Here is a 24,992-nt window from a genome sequence, read left to right on the forward strand (position 1 = left end):
AAATAGAAAATGAAGATTGAAAAAAGAATAGAAAATTGTAATACTTGAATAGTTAAGTAGGCTGTCCCATTTTGAAGTTTGTGTCGCTGGTTGAGGATTCTAAAAAAACCACTTTAAATAATGTTAATTTGATGAAAATTGAATATTTGAATTATTGAAGAATGTGCTTTCTTTCTTTTTTCTGCCTTGCACTAAAATAAAATTCCAACCTCTTTTTTTTTTTCTTATAACTCACACATTTAGGTTTGAACGGAAAAAAAATGATTGCTCATAGTTAACCGAGCAGAGACGGCACTCTGGACATTTGAGATACTTTCCGTGATGGTCTTCAATCAGCATCTTATCGAAACAAGTTTTGCATCCGGAGTGACCACATTCGGTCACACGAACAACGACCTCGACCTCGTCATATCTTTTGCAGCAATAAAAACAAGTACGATATTGGTTGAGCCGGCGGTTTGTCCACTTGCTGTAGCTGTGGTTGAAGGCCCGAATGTGCTCCACTTTCAGTTTTTCAATCAGCTTCTCCTGTTCAGCGATCTTTTTAGCTCGGTTCTTCAGCTTCTCAGATAGGCCAGCATTAATTTTTCCATAGTTGGTACAGTGATCTAACTCATCACGGTAGCTCGCGTAGACATCATCAACTTTGCCCTTGAGATGAGAGTTTGTTGTATTGCTTCCTGGGCATCGACGATGAGGAAGACCTGAAATTAGAGATAATTTTAATTGTACAGCTCTGGGAAGTGGGCCGCAGTCCCTAGCTCGGACGTGGCTTGAAGTAAAGCCCAGTGGTAGCAGCATCAGGCCTGCAGACCAGACAAATAACGAAGTTAAGCTTTATTTTGAGAATTAATGAAAGATAATAAATATTCCGTAAGTGTTTGAAAAATGGTGTAGTATAGATTTATAGGGAGCATTCAAAGCTGATAAAAAAGATTGATGTACAATATTGTGATTGGTTATTGTTTGAAATCAGTAAAGAAGTCGTGTAAATGCATTGAAAATCAATGAAGGAGTATCATGATTATACGAGAAGCCAATCGCCATCCAAGTCTTCGTTGGTCCCTTTATCAGTTGATTGATCTGATGTTTGTTGATCGCTGTAAACTCAATCTTAAGGTGTAATTTTTTCTGCTTCATGGCTTACTCAAGCTTTATCTTTTTCGTTTTCTCACTGATCTCTCCGACTTGATTCTTGGCATGCTCGAAATAGAAGTGGAGGTTCAAAGTGGCAAGCGACTTACTGATAGAAAAACATTTGTCACAACCGTATCCTTTCAACTGGCTGCAAACAAAATATTGATTTTTGAAAGAAACAATTCATATAAATACCTGTCATACTCCATGTATACTGGATAATCTCTTTTTGTAACACTATCAGATATCTGAAAATTGTAAAATAATTTTAACGATCGACACTGAACACATACCTTTCGCTTTCTCGGTTGTTGGGTTTTATGTCGGAACCATTGTAAGTCTTTCCCAATGAATTGTAAAACATCAGATGCTACAATAATGTTGGAAGACCAGAGAGTGATCGATTCGAAAGCCTGGAAATATCTAAGATTATCAGATTTGATTTTTCCCAGTACCATAAATGCTTTTAAGATCTCTAGAGTATGAGGCTTATAGTAGTCAGAAGCTTTCATGATAGGGAGAACATCCTTAAGGAATGGGTAAATGTGTCCGATGGTAGTTTTCAACAAAAAAACGTGTCTGGCTGCATTTTCCAGAGATGTAGATGAAGTTTTCTTCTCAAGACAACTGTTTTCCAAGTCACGAGAAGTCAATATTGTATTGGCCAGAAGGTTCATGTCGTATTTGAAGAGGGTCTGTAATAACATTGTAAGAAGTTGTTAAAAAATTAATGATAAAAAGGTTTCTTGTAGGGGCTGGCATGTGGGACGTTCGGTATCCGGTTTTGGAACTTTGAAAATGTTTTGTGGGGAAGGTTTTTCACGGCGGCCGACAATTTCCGAGTTTAGCCACTCAATATAAAATTCTATGATTAGTGAGTGGCCAAACTCGGAAACTATCAGCCGCCGTAAAAACGTAGCCCTCTGAAAATTTTCAATGTTCTAAAAACCGGACGACAGGACGCCAAATATTCCAGCCCTAGTAAAAAATTCGGTATTACTTCTAGTTTATTATTAAAAATACCTTTCAAAAAAATCAATTCTAAAAAGACTTAGTAGCGGAGCATATCTCGTTTCACAAATTAATTTATATTGTAATTTTTAAAATTTAATTATACTTTTGTTGAGCTCTATTATCAAGTTAAATAAAATCAATTTAAACTAAATTCACTGCAAACAATTACCTTCACCGCGACATCCATGATCTTACAATAATCGGATTGATACTCTTTTTTTTCAGATATTTCTTTGATCTCCTCCAAATGTTGATAAATCTGTAAGTAAATTAATTTGTAATTTTCTATTTAAATTGCTTACTTGGCTCAAGTGCTACGCCAGAGTCGAAAAATGAGAAGCTAGCTCTTTCGATACTTCCGCTGATAAACCAGATGTTTGAGAGTCTTTCAGTATGTGTTGAGTGTGCTTGTAGTAGTAATGATAGTTTAGTTCCATCACCGTCAATGACCTTTTGGAACATCCCTCATAATCGCAAAAGAAAACCGACGTAAGGGTTCTGAGGTTGCTGTGAATATGGATTATTTTTGAACACTTTTCCAAATTTAGAAATTACCGTTGAAATCTGGGATAAATTTTATTCCCCTTTACTATTTGTTCCCGGTTTTCTATGTTTCTCTGTAAGCTGAACTTGTGAAATTTTGTGGAAAACAATGTAAAATACCATCTCTAAGGTGCGCAAACTACTATCAATTGAAAATCGATTGCATTTTTGATTCATCCCAATAAACTTTAGCAATTGGTCACCATCTCTGTGTAAATAATGCGATGTCTGAATTTGAAAAAAAAATTAAATCTTGGATCTTCAAATTAAACAAACTGAGAAAGCTTTTGCCATTTCTTTTCCGGTTTGTCTATATTGATCAGAAGTCTCAAGAAAGTCTTTAATGTCGGGCTTGAATCGCCAAAGCTGCAAAAAAGGAGGTTTACACTAGAATTTTTACTTTTGCTCACTTTATTCAAATTTTCTTGCAGCTCGTTTAGATGTACTCCGGCGTTGTTAAGATAAACTACGGGGATCGTAGATTCAACATATGATTGATCAGTGGGTTCTTCTGACAATTTCAAGTCCTCCCCGCAAATGTCCTTATAAAGTGCCACTGCCAATTCCTTGAAATCGTAGTTCACTAGAGTTGGCAATTCTACGCTTGGCGACTTATAACGTGGTTGTGCTATAATTGCCATCACCTCCTCGGCATGTGGTTTTAGCTGGAATATTTATTCATTTCAGTTATTATTTTTAGTTCCTTACTTGTTTCAAATTTTCAGACATTCCTAGCAAAGCATTTGTGAGTGTTTTCAGCTCGGCTGGTGTAAAGTCCATCGTTTTCTGGAATACAAATTGTTAAGAAAATGGAAGGCTAGAATTGTATAGTGTTTTAAGCAATTATAGCAAATACAGTTGAGACTGTTTTAGGCCGAATTGGTAGGCGTTGAATGGAGACAAAGGGAAAAAGAATCGATAGGTCGCGCACAAAAATGTCGACGGACCAGTCTGATGAAAATAGTAAGGGGAGATGAGAGTTTCAGGAGGTGAGATGGTCTCTTAGATGTGGTCCAGTGGACTACTGCAATAGGTGGGTGATTGGAGCCGTAACAGATTTTTGAACAGATGGACTCTAGTTTGGGTGAGATGGTTGTGAGTTGCAGAGTAGTTAAGGTCCGTGAAACTAGTTGTGCTCTCTGTTTATAGAAATTTACGAAATGTTAAAAATGTATCATAAATATTTCCCCGTTTAAAGCAAGATTTCCTGTTTTCACCAACAAAAACCAAATTTTAAGTTCAGAAAGTATAAAATACGGTGGTCCTGTGGGAAGAGCAGAGAGACAGATAGAGAGACAGGAGAACAACCAGCTGTTTTCTCCATGAAACAGCTATTGAATTTAAATTTAAAATAAAAGGATTAAAGGACAATCCGTTTTTCAAGTGCTATATCAAACATTTTCGGACAAGTATTTTTTTACCCAAAAAAAACAGTTACTAGATGACTGAAAACAATTATGGAAAAATTCCTTCCGTACTAGCTAGCATACTTTGTTTGGTATTTTGTGGTATAAATGGCATTTCTGAATATTTTCATGAACGAAAAAAAATACTTCCTATGATTTTCACGTACTTTCGAATATGGGAAAAAATTGCTTTTGGTCAAATATTGCAATTTTCTTTAACAACATTCCGTACTAGTTAGCCTACTTTGTTTAATATTTTCTTGTATGAATGACAATTTTAACAGTTTTATGAAAAAAAAGAAGGACTTCCAATGATTTTCACGTATTTTTGAATTTTGGAAAAATTAGTTTTTGGTCAAACTTTGCCGTTCAAAATTTGACAGAAATTCCAGTTTTAGCTTTTGCTTAAATTTATTCCAAATTACAAAAAAATAATTTCTTCAACCACATACACCCAAATGTTTTTAAACTTTTCATATTCACTCATTCATGTCTGAACAATAATATATTGACATTAACTCAATACACACCGTTCAAAGTTAGAATGAAAACCTAGTTTCAGTTCCGCTGCCAAAAGAAATTCATTCGGTTTGCTTAAAGGGGGAGTAGAGTTTGTGGGGAAATATATGTTTCTGACTCTAATTGTGCTCCTGATACCGAATATCGATGTGAAAAAAATTAAAAAAATTTCCCTGATTTTATATTAATTTTTAAAATCCGCAAATCCATTGGATGCCTATATGTGAGATTTCAAACGCAAGATTTTCCCGCCAGAGACGCCCCGCCCACGAAACCGTGCCGCACGTGTGGGTTTACGAGATTAATTTTTTCCTTCTATTTTTATTTAATTTTATGCCGATTTTTTCCATTTTTTCGCTGTTTTATATCGAAAATGTTGTTATTTAGCGTTAATTTATGTCTTTTTATTGATAAAAATCAACAAAATTCCATTAAAGTTCCATTTTCAGCACAAAATCGACGCGAAACGAGGTGGAAGCAACCATGGACAATAAATTTATCATTTATTCCGTGTAATACTATTGTTTTTCATAAAAACCCAATAAATATATTATAAAACTATTTATTTTCAATAAAATTTATAAAAAATCACATTTCTGGGAAAGAACAATAACAAAAAAAAAACAAAAATTGAAGTTTGTCCTTGGGTGCACTACGAATCAACGTATTCCGGATTTCTGGAATGTTAAATGTTTGTATTAATGTGGAGAACTTTCGTTATTGTGATTTGTAAAGGAAATATGATGAGTATTTGGATGAAAATTGGAATTTACCGACTAAATCGACAAACTGTTGATTTTTTAAAGATGTTTTAGGCCTAATTTTTTAGCGAACGGAATGTTTTTCACTTTTAAATTGTTTTTTGAAAATGTTTTTTAAATGAAATGCTCACTTTTCCTAGAAACGTCGTGTCGCCGTAATTTTCCTTGTTTTCCGTCGATTTTGTGCTGAAAATAGAACTTTACATGGAATATTGTTGATTTTTATCAATAAAAAGGCATAAATTAACGTTAAATAACAACATTTTCGATATAAAACAGCGAAAAAATGGAAAAAATCGGCATAAAATTAAATAAAAATAGAAGGAAAAAATTAATCTCGTAAACCCACACGTGCGGCACGGTTTCGTGGGCGGGGCGTCTCTGGCGGGAAAATCTTGCGTTTGAAATTTCACATATAGGCATCCAATGGATTTGCGGATTTTAAAAATTAATATAAAATCAGGGAAATTTTTTTAATTTTTTTCACATCGATATTCGGTATCAGGAGCACAATTAGAGTCAGAAACATATATTTCCCCACAAACTCTACTCCCCCTTTAAGAAGACACAGGTACCGTGCTGATGTATCTCAGATAAATCGAACCACGCAGGCACCGCTCCAAACCACGCAAGTGACTGCCCACCATGCAGGCAACGCGTCAAGACCACGCAGGCCACCAAAAAGCACGCAGGTGACGCCTAGGAACCACGCAGGCGGCTCGACGGTGGGCAGCAGTGCTGTGCGACTCTCGGCTCTTGGCGCGAGCCGAAAGCCGACATTTTGGGCTTTTTTCGGCTTTTGGCAGGAGCCGAGAGCCGAAAAAAATTTTGACTCGCCAAGAGCCGAATAATTAGGATTTTTGCCGAAAATTAGGTGTTTTTTCGGCTTTCGGCGCGAGCCGAGAGCCGACTTTTTTCAAGAGCCGCACAGCACTGATCTGAAATCAATAGTAACTTTATTTAATGGGTCTCGAAGTAACTTTATTCCAACTCACTTGAAATTTTAATTATTTTGGCATATGATTCATTCACAACACTGTCATCAACCACATAGTCGCGTTCAAGATCCTCCCAACTGATGAACTTCTGCCAACCCTTCTTATCCAGCTCTTTGAATGTGTGCACTTTATTCCTTGGCAAACATTTCCCGTGAGGTGACACCAATTTTAATGTGAACTCAGTTTCGACCGGCAATTTCCACAAAGATTGCTCTTTGTCGCATATCAAAAATGATACCATATCACCATTGTGTGTTGAATAATAGGCTCTGGCCATCCATGGACATCAATTTCAGCGTGTACTAACTCCGATGAACGATTCGATAGTTCTATAATCGTTATTATGATATCTTAGAGATAGTTTGAAGAGTCCATCTTCTGTATTAATCACGAGACTCCATAAAAATATGATTATTGAGTTAGAGTTAAGGTTTCTAACCATGGAATACCAAAACGTGTTTCAGTGTTAGTATGATGTCTGCCTCCTTCTCGAATGCTTGAATCATTTCTAACAGTGTGATTCAGCATACTGTTTCACATTGCTCTTTGTTGCATATCAAAAATAATATCATATGACTTTTCTCATGAGGTGACACCAATTTCAATGTGAACTCAGTTTCGACCGACAATTTCCTGGTTTCACATTGCTCTTCGTCGCCTATCAAAAATAATAACATATCACCATTGTGTTTGCTTATTATCATTCTCCTGTAACACGTTGGTTACCTATGTTCGAAAAAGAATAAACTGAACTAACCATGGAATATTGAATCGTTCTTCTACATCAGTAAAGTACTGCTCTCCACCCACAAATTGTGAGATGTTAAAGTTTAATTATTTCTGAAAAGAAAGATTTTCATTTGCATTTTTCACAGTAAAAATTACCTTTCTAATTTGCAAGTGGCAACCAAAACTGATAGGCAGATATTAGGCTAAATATTGAAAAAAAAATCTCTTCCAAATCATTCAAAATGAGTTGGAAAATTATATAATGTGGAAACGTGACTTTTAATTTATAATTTATAATTTAATTTTTTTTTTCTTAAAACTTCACGGGAAACTCATGCACTTTTCTTTTTTATTTCCGTAACAAAAATATAAATTTATGATTTTAAATAACTGAGAATTTTACAAACAGATTGATTATCTTATCCCAGCCACAAGCAGTTTTTGAAAGTACATATATTGCGTGTTGAATGATAGGCTCTGCCCATCCACGGACATCAATTTCAGCGTGCATGCAACTGGAAACATTTAACAGTGTGAATCAGCAGAAATGTCAATTTTAATGGGTACCTGACAGTGCTGTGCGGCTCTCGGCGCAAGCCGAGAGTCGACTTTTTTGAAGAGCCGCACAGCGCTGGTGTGCAGCGGCTGCAAGACCACGCAGGTGACGCCTACATACCACGCAGGCAGCCAACGTTCAGCCACGCATGGGATTCCTAGGCCAATGGCTGCGTACTCCTCTCGGACAACCTTTTCTTCTAATTTTTTTCCCAGTTTAATGGAATTTTCCGTTGTTTTCTTGCAAAAAGCACTTTAAAGTTTCTTTTCAATGTTTTCATAAAACTCAATGTATGTTTTCAGCTAAATATGCCAACACCAGCCCGTAAAACTCAGAAAGGAGGCCGAAAGCGACGTGTCAATGGAGTGGAGGAGGAAATTCTGTACATCATCGGATTCTTCCAGGACGACTCGTCAATTGGTCTATCAGTAAGCCATTCGTGTCCAATTTTCATTAAAGAAAAAAATTTCAGACGTTCTTCACAAAATTCTGCATATTGTACCAGGATTCGAAGAGCAATTTCCGAGTGCTGAATTTGGAGATGTTTTCTCCCGAAAAGTGGATCAAAAATTGTAAACACCCTTCTATCTATATGCGTTTCCAAAAATCAATAATATTGCAGCTTGAATGCACGGAAAAAGATGAGTCAGGAAAAGGACACACCCTCACACTGAACACTTGGAGGAAAAAAACTGGCTAATAGACTTAAATTTTTTTCAACCTTTTTTTTGTTGTTATTTTTGAGATTTTCGTTGTTAGTATTTTGTACTTATTTTTCGATTTTTTTCTGTTGGATTTTGTTAGGAGTTTTATCACAATTAGTCAGATTTTCTGTAAATTTCGTGACTTTTTTGGTTATTTTTTATTTTTTTAGTTTATAAATAAACAATATTTTTGAGAAACAATCTTAATTTGCGTTTTATATAATTAAACGGTAGGAAGGGGAAGGAGCGGGCTGCGAACTGCCATTGCTGCAAGACCACGCAGGCAACGTGTTGAAACCACGTAGGTAGGCGTTGCCTGCGTGGTTTGGAGCGGCGTCTGCGTGGTTCGATTTATCTGAGATAAAGTGTGCTTCGGATGCTCGTTTGGTTTCTCACAATCCGATGATGTCTAATTTGATCTCTTCTAACAGCTCAGCAAGCCGATCGTCCTGCAGTTGAAGGTGCACACACAATAATCAGTTCTTCTGGCTTTGTCCCGCGGCTTCTGAATTTCCAAGTCCGATTGACAGATGGTTAGAATTACGAGATTCGATAGCCTCTTCCGACGTGATAATCTCATAAGTGTGAAAAATTCAAGCGAGTAAACAATTGTGACATTTTTGACATTTCTCTGAATTTTTGGTAACTGTTTTGAGAGATTTTTTTTTATAGTTTTGAAAAAAGTTTTTGAATTTTTATAGGTGATTTTGTGACGGACGATTAGGAACGAAAAAACATATCGTTCGGAGTTAAATTTGTAATAAAAAATTTTTTTTGTGGGTTCAACCAAACTCTGATTTTTTCAGATCGACAAGAATTCAAGTAAATGAAGAAGCATGAAACAAGTTTCAAAGGGCCACGATCCGATGATTTTCTTAGTTGTTTAGTTTTAAAGTTCTTTCTATAATATTTATTAAAAAAATGTAATTTCAACAGTTTTCGACGTGGAGAAAAATAAATACATTCTATGACCAATACAGAGAAACAATACAAATAATAAAAATTTAAGCAATCGGCATGAGAAATTAGTGAGTTTTGATAACTGCGATGATTCCTTTCAAGCTCTTCCCATGAACTGAAAAACAAATTGTAAAATTGGGAAAACTTGCGAGAATCAAAATATATCCAATATTAAAAAAAACAGTTCAAATTTTGGGTTAACTCTTCTTACTTTACAATGATTGTTTCATTGTTGATTTGGTGGACTTGTCCAACAGCCTACAATGGCATGAGTTTAGAAAAAAGGTTTTACCATGAACTGAAAAACAAATTGTAAAATTGGGAGAAACTGCGAGAATCAAAATATCTCCAGTTTTTAATAAAACAGTTCAAATTTTGGGTTAACTCTTCTTACTTTACAATGATTGTTTCATTGTAGATTTGGTGGACTTGTCCAACAGCCTACAATGGCATGAGTTTAGTAAAAAGGTTTTACCATGAACTGAAACAAATTGTAAAATCATCCTTTTTTCAAAGTCTTTATTTGGGTGAGTACTACGTGTTATCGTGGCAATGTAGAATTGGTCTTGTTCACGGTTGTTAGCCTTGTTGATACAATTTCTTTGATAATTCTACAATCATTATGAACGTCGCGGTCGCTACCGGCTCTTCTCCATCGCATTCGTGACATTTCAGTCATAAAGAACGCTGCTTTAATAATCAATCGTTTAGTCATTTGTCTTTTACTTACAATTAGAATTTTTTATCCAAGCGCTAGGGCATCCAGTTTGCCTAGATTATAGAGAGCACAACTTTTTCAAGTTGAATCTAAATATATATATATATATATATATATCAAAATCTTGGCAGTGGCATATATTGTCAAGTTTTGTTTTGCGATGCGCAGCATATTCATATTCAAGTCAGATTTTTTTTCCTCGAACATGATTGGTGTTAGTATTTTGGGTCTGTTCAGATTTTTTTGCTGGAACATGATTAGTGTTTTGTATTCTCTTATGATACGTTCGGCAGCGTACATTGGCTAAGAGTGTTCTAGTAGGGAGATGTTCCTAGAATTTAAACAGTTTGGATCTTCTTCATGTTCTTCATGTTCTTCGAATCTTCATGTTTGCAATGTTCGAAAGCTTGTACAGTGTTGTCAATGTTTAAATAAGATTTCAAAAACTTCTCTTCAAATATAAATTTTACATAAAACAATAATGTTCAAAAAATAATGAAAAAAGGTAATCACAGAGATAATTTGACAATGAATGTTCAAGTGCACGGATACAATTCTTTAATAATTTTAAAAGGAGAAAAGAAAAAAAATTACACGTGGATTCGCCCGGAAAATGAAAATTTGAATAAACTAATTTGATAGTAGAACATCATCAAACAATCTCGTTTCCGCCATTTGCCACTGCTTGATAGTTTCTATCCTTCACGTATCGTTTCTTTTTTACACTATATGCTCCATTATACGCTTTCTTTTGTATCGGTTTTTTTCTGTAAAAAATAATTTTCAATGGGGTTTTTCGTTCTGCAAATTTAACTAAAAACATGATTTTGTGAGGAATTCGGACATTAAAAATCATTAATTTTGAATTTTCGACGGCATGTTTTTGAAAATCCACATTTTGGTCTTTTTTAAGTTGCTCTACCTTAAATCTTTATAATTTTATAATTATCAAAATTATCACAAGATAACCTACGTGAAAATTGAAATCAAAGTCGTTAGGGAATAGATGTAACGAAGTTTTTAAAAAATGTGTATGGTCCTTCCTTTAAAACAAAAATAAAAAATATAAACATGCGCTGCAAAAATGAACTGCAAAAAAATGTTGGGTGAATGAATGGAGAAAAAGCTTTCAAGGCGTCATTTTTGACATTTACGATTCACATTTAAATTTTTTTTGTAATGTTTTAAAGGGAATGCTTTCAATTTTGTAGAACTAATAAGATTGAAGTTTCCTGTTAAAAATTTTTTTTATTTATATGATGTCTTTTTTCAGTGTTTTCGAATCATTAAACTGAAAAGAAATTATATTAAAGTCGAGCAAAATAGGTAACTAGTCAAAATGAAAATGGCGGTAAGGGCAAACTTTTAACCTTTTTGCGAAGTACAAAAATTTGCAAAAATCATAAAAACTTTTCAAACTAATTTGAAATTCTTTCTTAGCATAGTAGTTTTGAACAGAGTAAGTAGTATTCGTTTTTTTTTCCTAGCATAGAAGTTCCGAGAAATTTTGAAGAAAATAGTTTTAAATCTAATTACAAAATTAGATAATTGCAACGGCAGTAAAATAATAGGAAAATATTATACAAAGCCAAAAAGTTTCAAAATTTCCAATCAAAGTTTTGTTAAATTTTTTAATTTTCCAAAAATGTAGCATTGCTGCAAGTTCGAACCCCGTAGAATGTATAAGCACCAGCAATCAAAACTCGAATAAAATATTAAAGTTGTGACAGGGTAATACTGAATTTATACCACTTGTTGACAGTTACCAAAACCTTTTAAAATATTGAAATGTTTCACAATGTTATATAAACATTTTATAATAGTACTTGAACAGCGGCTTTGAAACAATCTTTCAATATACTTTTTAATCCCTCAGAATATCTCGATAGAAATATGCGTATTTTTGTTTTGTTCTGCCATCTTGTCAATTGGTGGCTCTCGTTCCACCCATCTGACTCTAATTATCGTTCATTTGATGGATGATAGTTTGTGTTATCCTGTGGTTTTTTGTTTTTATTTTTACTTATTTTTTCTACTTTACTCAACAAAAAAAAATTGTTTCCCTCGGGTTGATTATTTGAAGTGAAATCACAAAAATAAAAACTCACTTTATCTTCCGATGATCGAGAAGCACCAGCATCACCTCCCTTGCGACAAACACGCCGATAATCCTATAATAATTGGGGAGGTTTTTCATTTATCTTTCTTTGCTCTTTTGTGCTCATTCTCGTGATAAGAAATGAAATTTGGAAATTTGTAAAAAGGGGAAAAGGAGTTGTTTATAAAAGTGCGTTGAAAAGTTATTCTATAAAATGTAACTTGTTTACTGCTAACTATTAAAGTGTTTTCATGAATTTATTATAAACAGATGCGGCAAACTATAGGCTGGTGGTTTTTTTAATGCAAACTCAGTCACCGGAAACTTCCGCGTATTCTTTTTTATGGAACATTGTGTTGATATTCAGGAAAAAACGTTGTTTTTAATGTTATATAAAAGTTCGTAATGTCTTTTTTTCAAAAAAATGATATATTCTTTAAAAAAATTAACGGGTAAAATTTGATTTTTTTAAACCTCAGAGTAGTTTTTCCACAATTTTCTAACTAGGTACACTGTCCCGTCTTGTGCCGTGGTGATTTTTGATAGATCTGCTTTTGAGAGCAAGTAAAAATTGTTTCTTAGAAAAATTTCAATTTTGTTTAACATGTAAAATGTTGAATTTCTAACGTTTTCGATTGGCACAGTATTATCGAAAAAATACGATCGCACAAATTTCTCATAATTTATTTTTGATCTACTTGTGGAACATGACTTCGCCCCTAACCAAGTTGCCGTTGTTATCTTGTTGGGGCTGTCTTGTCGAAGGAAGGGGAGGAGCCTAATCAACAAGGTAGATCAAAAATAAATTATGAAAACATTGTCCGATCGTATTTTTTCGATAATAGTATTTGAAACCTTCAGAAGGATTATTTCAAAAACGGCACAGTGGTGTTTGTATACTATGAAATTTACCACTACCTCGGAAAGGTGATTTTATACTGCAAGTTATTGAGCAAAATTGCCTATACATAGAACATATTTTGAAAAAAATCGTTAAAATATTTTCAAATATTTTTTTGTTCTAATTGTTTTTTGAAGGTTCACCTTGATTCAAAATCAAACCGGTTTTTTTAAAAAATTCGCTTTAAGCAACTTTCCAGAGTTTGAAAAAAACTTACATCCAAACAATAAAAAGCACGAGTAGAATAGTTGATTGTAAGGTGTAGGGCCAGATCTCATTATAATCCATTTCTATCTCATTTTTACCACCACTGCCACTGCTGCTTCCTGGTGTCGAGAGAAGATTGGAAGTGGACGCCTGTGAGGCGGCGGACGCCGTCGTCGTCGTGGAGGACGAAATCCTGGGGGCACACGAAGAATAAAAATGTTCGAAGGGCTTTACGAGAGCAGGTGGAATGAAGAGGAATGAAAAATTGGGAGAAGGGCAGAAGGAAGGAAAAGAGAGGGGGGGGGGGGAGGTGGGGGATCACAAAATTAAAATGGAAAAAGAATGAAAAAGGGAAGAAGAGAATGGGACAAGAAGCAGCATGGCAACCATATTCGCTTCGAAGATAGGAGAAGGATTTGGGCGAATAGGAGAGAGACAGGGATGGAAAATAGAAACAAAACGAACTGGAGGATGGATGCAATGGAAATTTGAAACCTTTTGAAATGCTTTATCCTACTGAGCTTCAAATCCGACTAATAAGATATGAACAATTTTGGAAAATATCAACTATGTGTTTTGGGAAGTGGTAGAACCAGGGGTTTGCCGGCAAATCGGCAAGTTGCCGGAATTGAAATTTCCGGCAAGTTACCTGAACTGAAAGTTTCGGCAAATCGGCAAACTGCCGAAATTAAAAATTTCGGGCAAACCGGCAAATTGGCGAATAGCCGAGTTTGCTGGAAAACGGGCAAAAATTTTCGGCAAATGGTGGTCTTGCACTTTTTTTTTGGGAATTTTAGAACTTCAATTTTAATCGGCAAAATTGCACGCATTCTATGAATGTTCCTACATCTAATTTTAAGAGAAAGCGAATTCTATGAAAATATTTAAAGAAAATGGGAAAAAATTTCAAAAAGGCACAGTTTAAATGTTTCCATCTTATAACAAATCTCTTTAAGCATTTCCGGCAAATTTGATATCCGGCAAACAGCAAATCGGCAAATGACCAGACCGGCAAATTGCCGGATTTGAAAATTTCCGGCAACAGCAATTTGCCGATTGAATTTTGCAAAGTCGTCTAAAATTGGGATTTTTGGGTAAGGAGCACACCAGTTTTTTTCATTTGCGCCTGTGACAAAAATTGCATTTGTTGAAGGTGTTCCAATAATCGAATCCTAGGCTATATATAAGTTTTGCACTTTATGAACCAATCAATCGAAATTGCAGCATCTGATAGTCTTAAACTGACTTTTTGCTAGACCAGTCAAAAAAGTAGCAGCGCGCTGCTGTGTGTGTTTAATGAAGTGCGATAGGTAGTTTTTTGGAGCGGCCGACACGTTCGGGGGTCCGCAGCTTGGCGTGAAACGAGTAGCTTGGTGTGACCACAACGTAGTGCGCAGTGGTCGCTTTTTGGAAACGACCGACACGTTCGGGGTTTCGCGCCGCACTATAAATTTGGATACATGTGAGGCCGGCGCGGCGACCTCATGGAACCCTATGTTGAACAATTGTTTGAAAGTTTATATGAGATAATTGGAAATTAGTTTTACAGTCTTAATAGACTTGCGGTCCTATGGACTTATTGAATATTAGTCTTCGATGCAAGACTAATATAAGAAATATTGTGGACTGAATTGGTTGAAAAGTGATGTAGCATTGATGGGAAAAACAGGTTAAAAATATGGTCATGAAAAAAAAAATTGCTGTTTTTCTTTACGAAAATCAATAGATCTGTTTTTGTTACAGCTCTTTGCTATGGAGCGTGTTTGTATTGTAACTTTTGATTTGGTTTTGTTTGCTATTATATTTTGCAACAATGGCACTAAAATAAAAAATGATATAAAGATTTTGCTTCAAAAATTGATATTATGCGAAGAAGATACTAGAAAATAGTCAAAAAGAAAGAGCTTAGCCAAATCTGCGTAATACACAAAATGATTAGACGCAGGTGGCCAAAAAAGGTGATTAGCATTAGAGATTAGGTAGCTGAGAGAAATTTGAAGAAGCGAAAAGAATGAAAGAAAAAAAGAAGAAAAGGAACAAAAGTTGCCAAGTGTAAAAGTTGCACCTTTAGGAGACAGGTATCAAAAAAAAACCCCCACGTCAAAGGATCTGACGTATGAGGTGTCATGAGGGGTTTTTGTGTGTGTTTGGGATGTGAATATGAACAGCTCGCATTGTCTTCCTCTCTTACTCTCGTTTGGCTCTCACACTTTAACTCTGCGTCTCAATTCTCTGAAATACCTTCATTTTCAATGGGTTGCTCTCATGGTTTTCGTTTATTAGGGAATGCTGGAATGCAAAATATTGAACGCGAAAGGATTTGAAAGAATAAAAGTATATATACAGTGGTACTAAACAGTTTTGGAATCATAGTTAAGTTAGGTATTTTCAAATTTATAAAAACTAGTACACATAAATAAAGAATAACCCTCAATTAAAAATATCTAAATTTTTCTCTCCGGGTGTAATTTTTTGCGAAAATCAGACGCAGCTTCAAAAAATAATTTCAAGTCCTAAACAAACTTTTCTGTTAATTGTTACACACTAGGAAAATCTGTCTAAAACGGACTAAAATTGTGTACTGGTTTGGTGGTTATTAACAAAACCTGTGCTTATTTCTGGTGACATTTTGTACTGAGATTGCTATAACGTGCTATTTCGTTAACATTAAGTTATCCATTATTGAAAAAACTGCAATTTATTAAAAAATGTCTAGTATATGTATTCAGAAACATTAATATTCACGGGCACTGTTTGGTTGTAGAAACCTTTTGTGGCAAAAACTTCTGGTAACAAGGTGAAGTTAACAACTGAATTGCTCTTTTTTTAAACTTAACTTAAAACTCTGAAATGTGGAATGCTTTAGTCACTATCAATTTTCAAAAGTGTTAATTTTGACTAGAGTATAGTCAACGAATTATTTTAACTTGATAACATATTTTCCTTTATTTAATAAATAAACATCTATAAAATCATAGAAATTCTAGTTTCATATTGAGTTCTGCGTGTACTTCAAAAGATAATCTACTCATCAGATTGAAACGGATTGTGGGAATTTGGAAGCTGAGACCAGATGAGACAGGTGTTGTAACTCGGTTACTCAAAAATATTAGGAGCCCTTGTTTGTGTTCCCAATTTACTTTTTTTTGATTTTGAGTTTTTTTTGGAATAGGCCTCTATGATCGCAGGTTCAAACAGTGGCAAGTGTAAATTTTTGGACTAAAATTATTTTAAGCTTAGTATGTACTTTGGAGACAATCGGCTTTTAAGATTGAAAGTGCAGACTAGACAGGAGGCACAAATGATGAATTCTAACAATTTGGGAAGATTTTTTATAATTTGATCCTGCTTCATTCTCAATTTTAAAACATTTTTGAATAAACATATTACTTCAAATTTGAACAGTTTTACACTCAAAATGAAAAAAAAATTCTGCGTGGCGTGTACTTTTTCCCGAAAATAATGGGGAAAAGGCAAAAATCGGGACCCCAATCAAGATCAGGCCACCGACATCTCACGGACTCCGCGCGCCGTTATCTTTAACTCGCTGAGGGCGTGGCAAGCTGTCTCCGCCCGTTGCGAGTTTAACTCAGCGGCGCGCGGAATCCGTGAGATGTCGGCGGCCTGATATTGGTTGAGGTCCCGATTTTTGCTTATTCCCGTTATTGGGACTTAAATTTGGGTTTTCTGCATAGTTAGTTGGAACGCTCTAACTATCTCACGAAAATCAATATGAGCAACTTTGTTTTAGAATCGTGTAGAAAAATTCTAACTGTCAAATTTTATGTATTTTTCATTTTCTTCTCCACTTTTGTTGAAAGAAAAACTATGTTATAAATTACTGGACTGTTTAGTTTCACACACTTCAATTTTTTAAAAATCATATCTTTTCAATTCATATTTGAAATTCCAAGTACATTTTAATCACATGAAACAATGAATTGCGTTTCCCAGCAAAAACATGTGTACGCTTGAATTACATTTCTATCAGTACAAGGCAAAAAAGTTCAACCTAAAATGTTTTCTGATCGTTTGCTTATAGTGGGTAACTGACTTGTCCTCCTCTTTTTCTGGATCCGTACAAAGTTTAAGTATGCGTATGCATTAAAAAGTAGCCGCAACCAGCACCACTGATCATTTTGCCTATTGTCCAATTTTCAAAAGTCTAGAATGAATTAGGAAGTTTGAAAAAAAACACACACAAAATATGACGCCATCTCAGTTTTCAAACAGTCTAAGCTAGAGATTTTTGCTACGTTTTTCAGGAAAATATTGAAAAAAAAAATAGAAAATACAACATTTTTTTACTTTAATGGTTAAGAAATTGTTCAATTTTCGATAGAAAAAATTTATCTGAACACGAAAAAATACATATTAATTGTTTTATTTTCAAATTTTTGATGCAATTTAAGTACATATATTTCAAACTTTAAATTTGGAAAAAAATAATCAGGTATATAAAACACTCAATGGTGAAGCCAAAAAGAGCACAAGAAAATGAAAAAGATGTGACAAGAATGTTGTGAGAACTGGTTTCATGTTCAGACCAAAACGCGATTGGTGTCGACGAATGTAAAGTTCTCAAAATCGTGATCTCGATGAGTGACAGCAAGTTGTTGCGGTGCCAACGAAGCTGAAAACCCAAAACGAAGAGTATGAGCAAAACGAAAAAGAAGAAGCAGAGAATAATGGGGGCGTGGTTTCACTCGGGGTTTATGAGCTGGACCCCCCCCCCCCCACCACCCAACATATTCTATTTTCCTTTTTGTGATGTGGTGAGAGGTTGAGAGGCGAGACTGAAAGAGTATGTGAGACTATGCTCGAGAAGCAAAGCTCGGCCTAATTAGCGGTGTATAGGTGCTTGGTTCCAACGAACTTATATGTGCTTAGATATATATATATATATACACATATTATGTATTTGAGAGTGTGGGTATAACCTTCTCATATTTATGCTCAGAACGCTGTTTTGCCATTGAGGCGGTTGGCGGGTTGTAATTAGGTGCTGGGATGTTTTAGTGTGCGCTCGGCTTCATTTTATTTATCAGTAACTTTGAAATTGTTCAAAAAGTTACACTCAAAATAATAAAACTGTGTGGCGTGTACTGCAGAAAACCTAGTATTTAGGCCCCGCCTTTTTCTCGTCCACGCACGGGGAAAAGGCAAAACTCGGTACCCCAACCAATATCAGGCCGCCGACATCTCACGGGTTCCGCGCGCCGCTAGGTTTAACTCGCAGCGGGCGGAGACAGCTCGCCACGCCCATAGCAAGTTAAACTTTGCGGCGCGCGGAACCCGTGAGATGTCGGCGGCCTGATATTGGTTGGGTCCCGATTTTTGTCTTTTCCCCGTGAGTGAACGAAAAAAAGGCGGTACCTAAATACTAGGTTTTCTGCTGTACACGCCACGCAGTTTTTTTTTTAATTTTGAGTGTAGTTAAAATTTTTTTTCACAAAGAAATCGAATAACTATCAATATTATATCATGAAGGACTGTGGTTATTCGTGCATACATTAATGAAAACAGGCAAATACGGCATCTCTTACTTTTTTCCTCAGCTCATTTCATCTTAATATTTTATTTGGGCTTCTATTAAAATTAGACATTTTAATGAGATCAAAAACCGAAAAAGAAACTAATAAACTTTGCCGAGAAACAAAAGGAATCAAAAGACGTGGGCTTGAAAAATGAGGCTTTTTAAAAAGTTTTGGAAAGTTTGAAAACAGTTTTTAAAAAAATGAAAAAAATGTTTCAAATTTTTTCGCAGTCATTTTCGGTATATTGAGACTGTTCTTTTTGATTTTGAAAAGAAACCGTACAGAAAAAGGAAGTTTTTGAAGAAAAATGAAATTTTTGAAGACCTCTCATTACAAGATTTGGTCTTACTACATATTAGATGTCACTTTGAATAGAGCGTTGAACTAAGATTAGTTACTACAAATTTTTACATTCTTATTGGAACCAACCCTTCTCCCCAACTAGGGCTGGCATATTTGGGGTCCGGTTTTGGAATTTTAAAAAATTTTCAGAAAAAGTAGTTTTCACGGCGGCCGACAATTTCCGAGTTTGGCCACTCACTATACTTAATCATATACATAATTCGATAATGAGTGGCTAAACTCGGAAATTGTCGGCCGCCGTGAAAAACTACCTTCGGAAAATTCTCAAAATTCCAAAACCGGACGCGATGACCGGAAATATGCCAGTTCTATCCCCAACCATCCTTAATTATGCCAATTATTGTACATATATCTTACATGGATCAATTTGAATCTCCACGAACTCCTTTGAAATATTGGATGTATCCATTGCGTTTTTCACTTTCGGAATGAACGGAGCCTTAAGCTCACGATTCAGAAGCTTATCCCAATCAACCGGAAGGAAGAATGGATGATCACGAATGTCACGGAAATCATTGCGATGGCCCAGACGCTTTGAACGGTCTTTTTGCAAGAGCCCGGTGATGAGCTCACTGCATGGCACAGAGATGTTGTGCTTGAGACGAAGTGGCTGGTTGATGATCTTGTCGTACATCTCGTTATGATCTTTTGAGTAGAATGGAGGCTGAAATGATTGCTCTTTTTTGGGGGGGGGGGGAGCAGATTAAGAAAGTTATGTCAGGGAAATAAATCAAATCAGCAATTTTAGCTTGAACTATGTAATATTTTGTGTTCTGTGGTTTTGGGAAAATCACAGAACAAAAAGAAGAAGCAAAAGAAGAAGCAATTTTAAGTTTCTAGTCTGAATTACACATCAGGGCTGTACTAATAGAAAAAATATGGTAAATAGGTTATGTAAAACTTTTAGAGAAGGTCATTGGAACAAAAGTCGGCAGAGTTCTATTGCGCTAAGCTCTACGAAAAGCGGAAGAAAATTGCAGTTGTAACTACTAATTATAAAACTAGTCATCATATTTTTTAATAAACCAGCTATAATATTTCAGATTGTGTATTTCAAGTTTATGCCAACTCGGCAATCCTTACCAATCCAAAAATCATTTCATAGAGAACCGATCCCAAACACCACCAGTCAACAGTCTTGTCGTAAGGCTTTTTCAGAATAATTTCCGGGGCCAAGTACTCCGGCGTCCCACAAAATGTGGAAGTTGTCTTGCTTCCTTGCATATCTTCTTTACAGAGCCCAAAGTCGGTGAGCACCAAGTAACCTTTATCGTCCAACAGAAGGTTTTCAGGCTTCAAATCTCTGGAATGTAAATTTATATTTGCATATTGCCAAACCAATTTAGAGGTTTCTTTTTTTGAAAGCAAGTAAATCGCTACCTGTAGATAATGTTTTTCTCGTGAAGATAACCCAGAGCACATGCAATCTCGGCCGCGTAAAAACGACTTCTCGACTCGGAAAAATGTTTCTCGCGTTGGAGGTGAGAGAAAAGCTGAAATGCCACATTTTGAAAGTTTTATAAGTTTTCTATCGAGTCCATTCTTCCCTATATTAATCTAAACACATGGAATAGGTACCTCTCCTCCGTTCAAGTGATCGAGCACAAAATACAGCTTCTCCTTATTTTGGAACGAAAAGTGAAGTGAAACAAGGAAAGGGTGCTTAAAGTTGTTAATGAGCACATTTCTTTCTGCCATGACGTGTTTCACCTTAAAAACGTATTTGCTACTTATGTTCCAAAAACTTGTAACACTAATCAATACCTCGTTCTTTTTTCTGATATGTTCCTTGGACAGAATTTTCATGGCGTAGATTTTTTTGGTCTCCTTGTGCCTGACTTGGTAAACTCTTCCAAAGCTTCCTTTTCCGATAGTTGTCAGATAATCGAAATCATTGGCGGTGGCTCTGAAAATAAACTGCTAGAGGCAAAAAGTCTTGCAACGTATATATGAAACTCTGGTTTCTAAAATTTCCATAAAAATTATACTGTTGGTCGAAAAATTTTGAGTCGACAAAAATAGGTCAACATGAGATGGGAAAGCCAAAATTTTCGGAAAATAAGCAACACTTCCTATTTTGGAACGAATCAAAAATGGATGTCTTGTTTCAAAGATTGGAAAAATTTCAAAAACTTGGTAACGTAGCTATTTTAAGAGCAGATGAAACAAAATTAGAAGCTCATTGCAAACGTTCGGGGAAAAAAATCAAAAGTATTTAATATAGGTCTCCCATGAGGTCGTCGCGCAAGACGGATGTATGCGAATGTATAATGTTGCGCGGAACCCCGAACGTGTCGGCCGCTTCCAAACAACCATCTCTTCACACTACGTTGCGCACACACCAAGCTACTTATTTCACGACCAAGCTGCGGAACCCCGAACATGTCGGACGCTCCAAATAACTACATTTCGAACTTCATTGCAAACACACGGTGGCGTCGGGGTGAGGTCCGCATTTTGCGCATCACTCAGCTGGGAGCTCTACTTCAATATGTGCAACTTTGGCGATTTACCGCAAATCCTTATGGCCAAAACATACGTTTTCCTCTCACTTGGTCCGAGATCAACATTATTCTCATCATCATCCGGACTTTCGAGATGGAAGAACCGACGGACATCCTCACTGTAATCATTGTAATCAAAGAATTATAAACTATCCAACATAAATTAATCTCATTACCTTCTTAAATTATTATCAACAAGATGCTGACTAATCACAAGGATCCAAACACGTCTTTTCTCGTAGAACTTGCTGTCAGCTTGCAGGAACTTCTTTTTCGGCGCAGTGAAAATTGTAGCCGGGATCATATCCTTTTCCTGAAAGTCAATAAAAAGTTGGAAAATAAAAACTTGAAAAAACTGACAGTTGTAAAAAATCTTTCATATTCTTCAAACGTTTTTTGCATAATTGGGCCATTTCCGATACGGAGCGCGTAAACCTGAAAATATAATTTTATTTGAAAACTCGTCAAGTGTATTTAAAAAAATATTTCTGATTTGGGCATGTGTGACAAATTTGTAATTTTCTATTATAGTTACTCGCCGTGTAGTCTTCAGGAAAAATGTTTTATAATTGAAACTGAACGTGTAAACTTTAAAATATTTCTTGTGGAACACACAAATCTCAAAAGTGAACACGGTAAATCTATAAATTGCAAGTTGCCGGAATTGAAAACGTGCAAATTGCCGATTTGCCGAACTTGCCGGAAAAACGACAATTGCCAAAAATGTTTGGCAAATTGTGGTTTTGCACATTTTTAAAAAATTTCAGAATTTCAATTTTAATCGGAAAAATTGTACGCATGTTCCAACATATATTTTGAAAATTGAACAACTTCTATGTAAATAGCTAAAGAAAACGGGAAAAAGTTTCAAAAAGGGCCAATTTTCATGTGTTTCCGTCTTATAAAAATCCCTCTAGACATTTCCGGCAAACTTGATATCCGGCAGACGGAAAACCGACAATTTGCCAAAAAAGAAAATTTCCGGCAACTCGGCAAACCGGTAAATTGTCGGAATTGAAAATCTCCGGCAAATCGGGAAAACCGGCAATTTGACGATTTGCCGAATTTGTCGACAAAATTTTTTTCCGCCTATCCCTGCATCACATTATACTTTACGGACAAAAAATGAGATAATATTTATTTTTAAAACTCTTTAAATTAATCTTAATGCTCTCTAACTTACCACAGTTTTCTTATCATCTCCTATAATAACATTGCATGTCACCTCATCTTTCCTCACCATTCTCGACTCTGAAATATTCAAAATTAAATTATATTAAAACATTTATCGATATCAATAAAAAAATAAATTAATGAGCATAACTAAAACTCGTCAATAAAAATCGATTGCTATTTCCGGGAAGCAGATCATGACTTTTTCTTCGGCCTTATCAGTCCTTTGAGAGAGTTTCACTACACTTATCAATACTGCATAAGCACTTTTTGACATGAAACTTATGTTGAAAAGAAAATTGGAAAAGGTAGTATGGCTCTGGTTTCTCAACTCCATTAGAGGTAATGAAAGGGTAAAAAACTTCTAGAGAAGGAAAAAAAAATATCATCATCATAATTTCTTCCGGTTGATGCAGAAAGTGACGTCATTATTTGCATTTTGAAAGAATCATAGAAATCATAAAAAGAAGCATGCAAAGTAAATAGATTGTTAAGAGGTATATTTCAAGATGATATAGATACGTTAAAGAAAAAATTTAAACCATTAATAATTTATAAATTAATTTCAAAAATTAGATGAATGAAAATGTCTATTTTTTTATTTTTTCAAGCATAAAAATAATTATTTGAAACTCTCAAAATAGGCACAATGATAAAAAATAATTATTTTAATCCATTGCAAACCTTTTTTGTAGTTCTAATACTACACAAGTAAAACGTAATAAATTGAAAAAACGTATTCAGTTTTGATTTCAGAAAATGAAAGTTCAAATGAAAATTAAGCTGTCAAACAGAAATGCGTTATCAAATCATTACGTTTGACCAGTGGATTATTTTATGTCAGAATTGGAAAATTTGATTTTGAAATCATGAAGACTGAAGTATGTTTCAGAAAGAGTTCATTATATTATAATTTCTTGGAAAACCTAATGCATTGTATTTTCCTGTGAGCATTTATAGGTTTGTTAAAAAACATCTAAATTCATAATGAAAATTCAAAACTAGTAAGTTTATGTTTGAGTTAATGATCTATCTGCATTTTAAAGGTGAAGTAGCGCCAATGGGGATTTTGTCTAAATGCTCTTATTATGATCCAAAACGACAGAATATCATAATAAAAAACTGCAAAAATTTTAGACTTTTCATAATTTCCGGTCAAAGTTTTGGCAAATGGCCAAATTTCGAAAAATATGAGCTTGTGAGGAAATCCGAAGCATGGCCGCATGTTTAGACCCCTACAATGTTTAAATGTGAATAATTAAAACACAGTCACAGTATAAACAATGTAGAAAAACTTTTTTTTTTCGGACGACTTCCAAAATTTTGAGTAAAAACTAAATAATTGTCACTTTTTGAGAGTAAAAAAAAAATTTCAAAAATTTTTTGAATAGTTTTATTTTGATATTCCATTAATTTGAGACCATAGGCGTGGTTTTTGACAATTTCCCCCACTGGCGCTACTCCACATTTAAAGCACATTTTAAAAAAAATTTATGATAACTTCTCACAGGTGTAGTAGCGAAATTTGGATTAATTTTTTAATTGGGTCAAAATGACCCCAAAATATCGAATTTAATTTATTTTTATTTCTGAAAAAAATAAAAAATACAAAAAACTACATTTTTAACTTGTCAACCTATGTTTGTCATAGTTACCCAAAATTGATTTTTATTAAATTTTATTGAATGTTCTGTTTTTCTATGTATTTTTAATGAATATATTTATTGTTATGACTTTTTTCGTTGATTAAGTTGTTTTCAGGAGTAAGAAGTATTTTTTGCACCCATCAACTAATGTTTTCAGACCGCCGCAACTGTGACATGTTGGCAGAAATCTAGGTTTTATCTGGAAGAGCTAGGTTTTCAAAATTTTATCAGCCATTTAAAAAAATTGAGACTTTTAAGACATTTCAGATTTTGAATTTCTTAAAACAAATACAAACATTTCACAGAACCAGCCAGGTTTAATCTTTGACTCACCATTATAATACATGCTGCCCATTGTCACAGTAATGCTCTCGTATTTAGAATAACCGCCACCAGGTCGAATGTGGGTTTTCGATGTATCTTGTCTCGTGTTAACTGATTAGAATCGCTGGGTTGGACCTTGTCTTCTTATCACGGCTCACCGAGCCATTCGTCTGACTTTCTTATTTGCTCTTGAT

At 35.0% G+C, this 24,992-nt stretch overlaps 3 protein-coding genes and 1 pseudogene across 5 annotated transcripts; 1 reads left to right on the top strand and 3 right to left on the bottom strand.

Moving 5' to 3' along the window:
- Window positions 1–50: 50 nt before the first annotated feature.
- Window positions 51–3,480, bottom strand: F23A7.6 (annotated as a pseudogene). The gene is made up of 13 exons: window positions 3,403–3,480; window positions 3,105–3,359; window positions 2,971–3,060; window positions 2,815–2,922; window positions 2,707–2,768; window positions 2,454–2,658; window positions 2,321–2,410; window positions 1,593–1,832; window positions 1,431–1,550; window positions 1,333–1,385; window positions 1,148–1,285; window positions 236–1,100; window positions 51–99 (listed from the first exon to the last, which is right to left on the bottom strand). Coding segments are annotated over exons 1-13 (2,353 nt in total).
- A 4,491-nt stretch (window positions 3,481–7,971) lies between these two features.
- On the top strand, window positions 7,972–8,290 carry W10G6.1 (Transposase; the record flags this gene model as incomplete). The annotated part of the gene is made up of 3 exons (NM_001375197.2): window positions 7,972–8,091; window positions 8,136–8,235; window positions 8,286–8,290. 3 exons carry the CDS (start codon window positions 7,972–7,974, stop codon window positions 8,288–8,290), a joined length of 225 nt encoding a protein of 74 aa, NP_001361854.1.
- A 2,171-nt stretch (window positions 8,291–10,461) lies between these two features.
- Window positions 10,462–13,557, bottom strand: W10G6.6 (Poly-beta-1,6-N-acetyl-D-glucosamine biosynthesis protein PgaD). Its single transcript, NM_001270342.3, has 3 exons — window positions 13,262–13,557; window positions 12,154–12,216; window positions 10,462–10,812 (listed from the first exon to the last, which is right to left on the bottom strand). The coding sequence occupies exons 1-3, from the start codon at window positions 13,330–13,332 to the stop codon at window positions 10,698–10,700; spliced, it is 249 nt and encodes an 82-aa protein (NP_001257271.1). The 5' UTR covers window positions 13,333–13,557; the 3' UTR covers window positions 10,462–10,697.
- A 4,063-nt stretch (window positions 13,558–17,620) lies between these two features.
- sgk-1 (Serine/threonine-protein kinase sgk-1) lies at window positions 17,621–24,900 on the bottom strand (the record flags this gene model as incomplete). 2 transcript variants are annotated; one of them, NM_001381177.2, is made up of 11 exons in its annotated part: window positions 17,621–17,884; window positions 19,509–19,815; window positions 20,235–20,454; window positions 20,532–20,644; window positions 20,730–20,861; window positions 20,916–21,057; window positions 21,691–21,774; window positions 21,832–21,968; window positions 22,016–22,090; window positions 22,839–22,906; window positions 24,808–24,900. In NM_001381177.2, the coding sequence occupies 10 exons, from the start codon at window positions 22,896–22,898 to the stop codon at window positions 17,793–17,795; spliced, it is 1,362 nt and encodes a 453-aa protein (NP_001367134.1). The 2 variants fall into 2 exon arrangements, with proteins under 2 accessions (NP_001367134.1, NP_001041299.1); NM_001047834.4 differs by having other exon boundaries at window positions 17,793–17,884; window positions 24,808–24,829.
- Window positions 24,901–24,992: the final 92 nt, after the last annotated feature.

Source organism: Caenorhabditis elegans, chromosome X (assembly GCF_000002985.6).
Source record: "Caenorhabditis elegans chromosome X".
Taxonomy (NCBI): Eukaryota; Metazoa; Nematoda; class Chromadorea; order Rhabditida; family Rhabditidae; genus Caenorhabditis; species Caenorhabditis elegans.